We start from the raw sequence: 1,634 nt of genomic DNA, 5'->3' as shown, positions 1-1,634 counted from the left end.
GAACAATACACAAAGAGGAACTGAATGGGTATAGATAGGTAAAAAAAATAGACATTTGTTATCTGTTATCTGTTCATGTCCTTTGATTTGATCCATGTGAAGTTTAAAGCTTGCATAATTTTTTTTCCAGGTGGCATTATGCTTATAATTGCAACTTGGAAAACATTCAGCGCATTCATCGCAATTGGTCATGGAAGCACATCAGAGAACATAGAGCTCGGTGTCGTTCCTACAAGGCAGTCTATAAGCTTAAGCTAGAAAATAAGAAATTAACTCCAGAGCAAGTTAAAGAAATTGAAGATGGAGAAAGGGCTCTGGATGTCTTTAACATCACACTAATGCGCCGGCAAGCTGAAATGGAGGTATGACACGCTCATTGTGATATGTGTTGAAAAAGGTATAAGTGATAATAGATAGTTGCACAGTGGAGGAGATTTGGGGTTATGTTTTCAGTTAATCTTTATCAGAATGAAGATATAATCAGATTGTGTTAGGTACATCTTTTGTTCTTTGTTTTTATTTAAACCGTTTTATACACATTTCTTAACATTTACTATCTTTAAGTATTAACTGATAGAAAAAAACATTATATAAGAAGGAAAATCTAAATTTCAAGATAATTAAAAAAGAGTAAGACTGATATTGCCAAATTTCGTGTATGTAAATAGGGTCACCTTGAGATATACCAGACGTCCTCCCATTCGAGATCATGCGACAGTAACAATTTTGCCCTAAATTCAGGTTGAGCGGGAAGGAGCTCTTCGTCGGCAGGAGCAACAGCAACAAAAGGGCTGGTTCGGAGGTTGGTTCTCATGGGGCGGCCAGAAGCAGGATGAGAGGGAAGCTGCAGAGGGGAGCTTAGGTGAGCGAGGGATGCAATTTTATAATCATTGTGGTTAAAGTAAGAAGAGATAGCAGATTGAATGACACGTGGTAGTTTTTGAATGTGGAGGCATGTGATGTCATTGAGTGTTTTATCAGTTACTGCTAAAAAGAGGTTAAAGCAATAACATGAAGCATTTAATTGTTTTCATTTCTTGCTCTTCCTGCTCATCAGTCAAGAAGCTAGAGGAGGCAATGGGTGACGAAGAGAAGAAGAACCTGTATGAGGCTATTGGCTATTCGGAAACCGGCATCCCACCAGAGTACCCGGAGGAATTTGAGGATATACAGCTGGAATTCCTCTTGAAGCAGCTAGTCTTGATTATCAAGGACGATGAGAATGAAGGTGCTACCGTCACAAAGGCCAAGCTCAATACAGTCACTTTGGATTTGAAAAGGAGATCGGCAGCTGAATCTGTTAGGTAAAGGTTTTGTAGATGTTTTTGTTTCACATATCAGTACTGTTTGCACCTATGTTGGATTGGTAGAGTTTTGATTTATTATTTCATTTATAAAAGTTTGTGACACTCAAGTATTCATGAATTATTTATGTCTGATGATACCAAGATAATGGTTACAGGTTTTGCCCTATTTAATGGAAATATAAATTATCTTGTTTTGGAAAAGGTGATGTGAGTTAATTTCTGTCTTTAATGTCTTTATGCTTTTACTTACTAGTTATGATATTGTAAAGGTCTTACATTTCTTTAGTCATAATGATTTTAAATTACTTTAAATTACCATACACTTAA

The 1,634-nt window shown here is 36.5% G+C and overlaps 1 protein-coding gene across 6 annotated transcripts in view; it reads left to right on the top strand.

Moving 5' to 3' along the window:
• LOC119582071 (vacuolar protein sorting-associated protein 13-like) overlaps window positions 1-1,634 on the top strand; it is a 48,363-nt gene that overhangs the window by 1,280 nt on the left and 45,449 nt on the right. For all 6 annotated transcript variants that reach the window (XM_037930315.1, XM_037930316.1, XM_037930314.1 and 3 more), the window contains exons 4-6: window positions 131-362; window positions 742-862; window positions 1,058-1,304. In XM_037930315.1, coding sequence (XP_037786243.1) covers window positions 131-362; window positions 742-862; window positions 1,058-1,304 — 600 coding nt within the window. The remainder of the gene's footprint in view (window positions 1-130; window positions 363-741; window positions 863-1,057; window positions 1,305-1,634) is intronic.

The sequence above is a fragment of the Penaeus monodon genome, chromosome 15 (genome assembly GCF_015228065.2).
Source record: "Penaeus monodon isolate SGIC_2016 chromosome 15, NSTDA_Pmon_1, whole genome shotgun sequence".
NCBI lineage: Eukaryota > Metazoa > Arthropoda > Malacostraca > Decapoda > Penaeidae > Penaeus > Penaeus monodon.
Note: the sequence above shows the minus strand (reverse complement) of the source record. Positions and strands in the feature narration are given on the sequence as shown.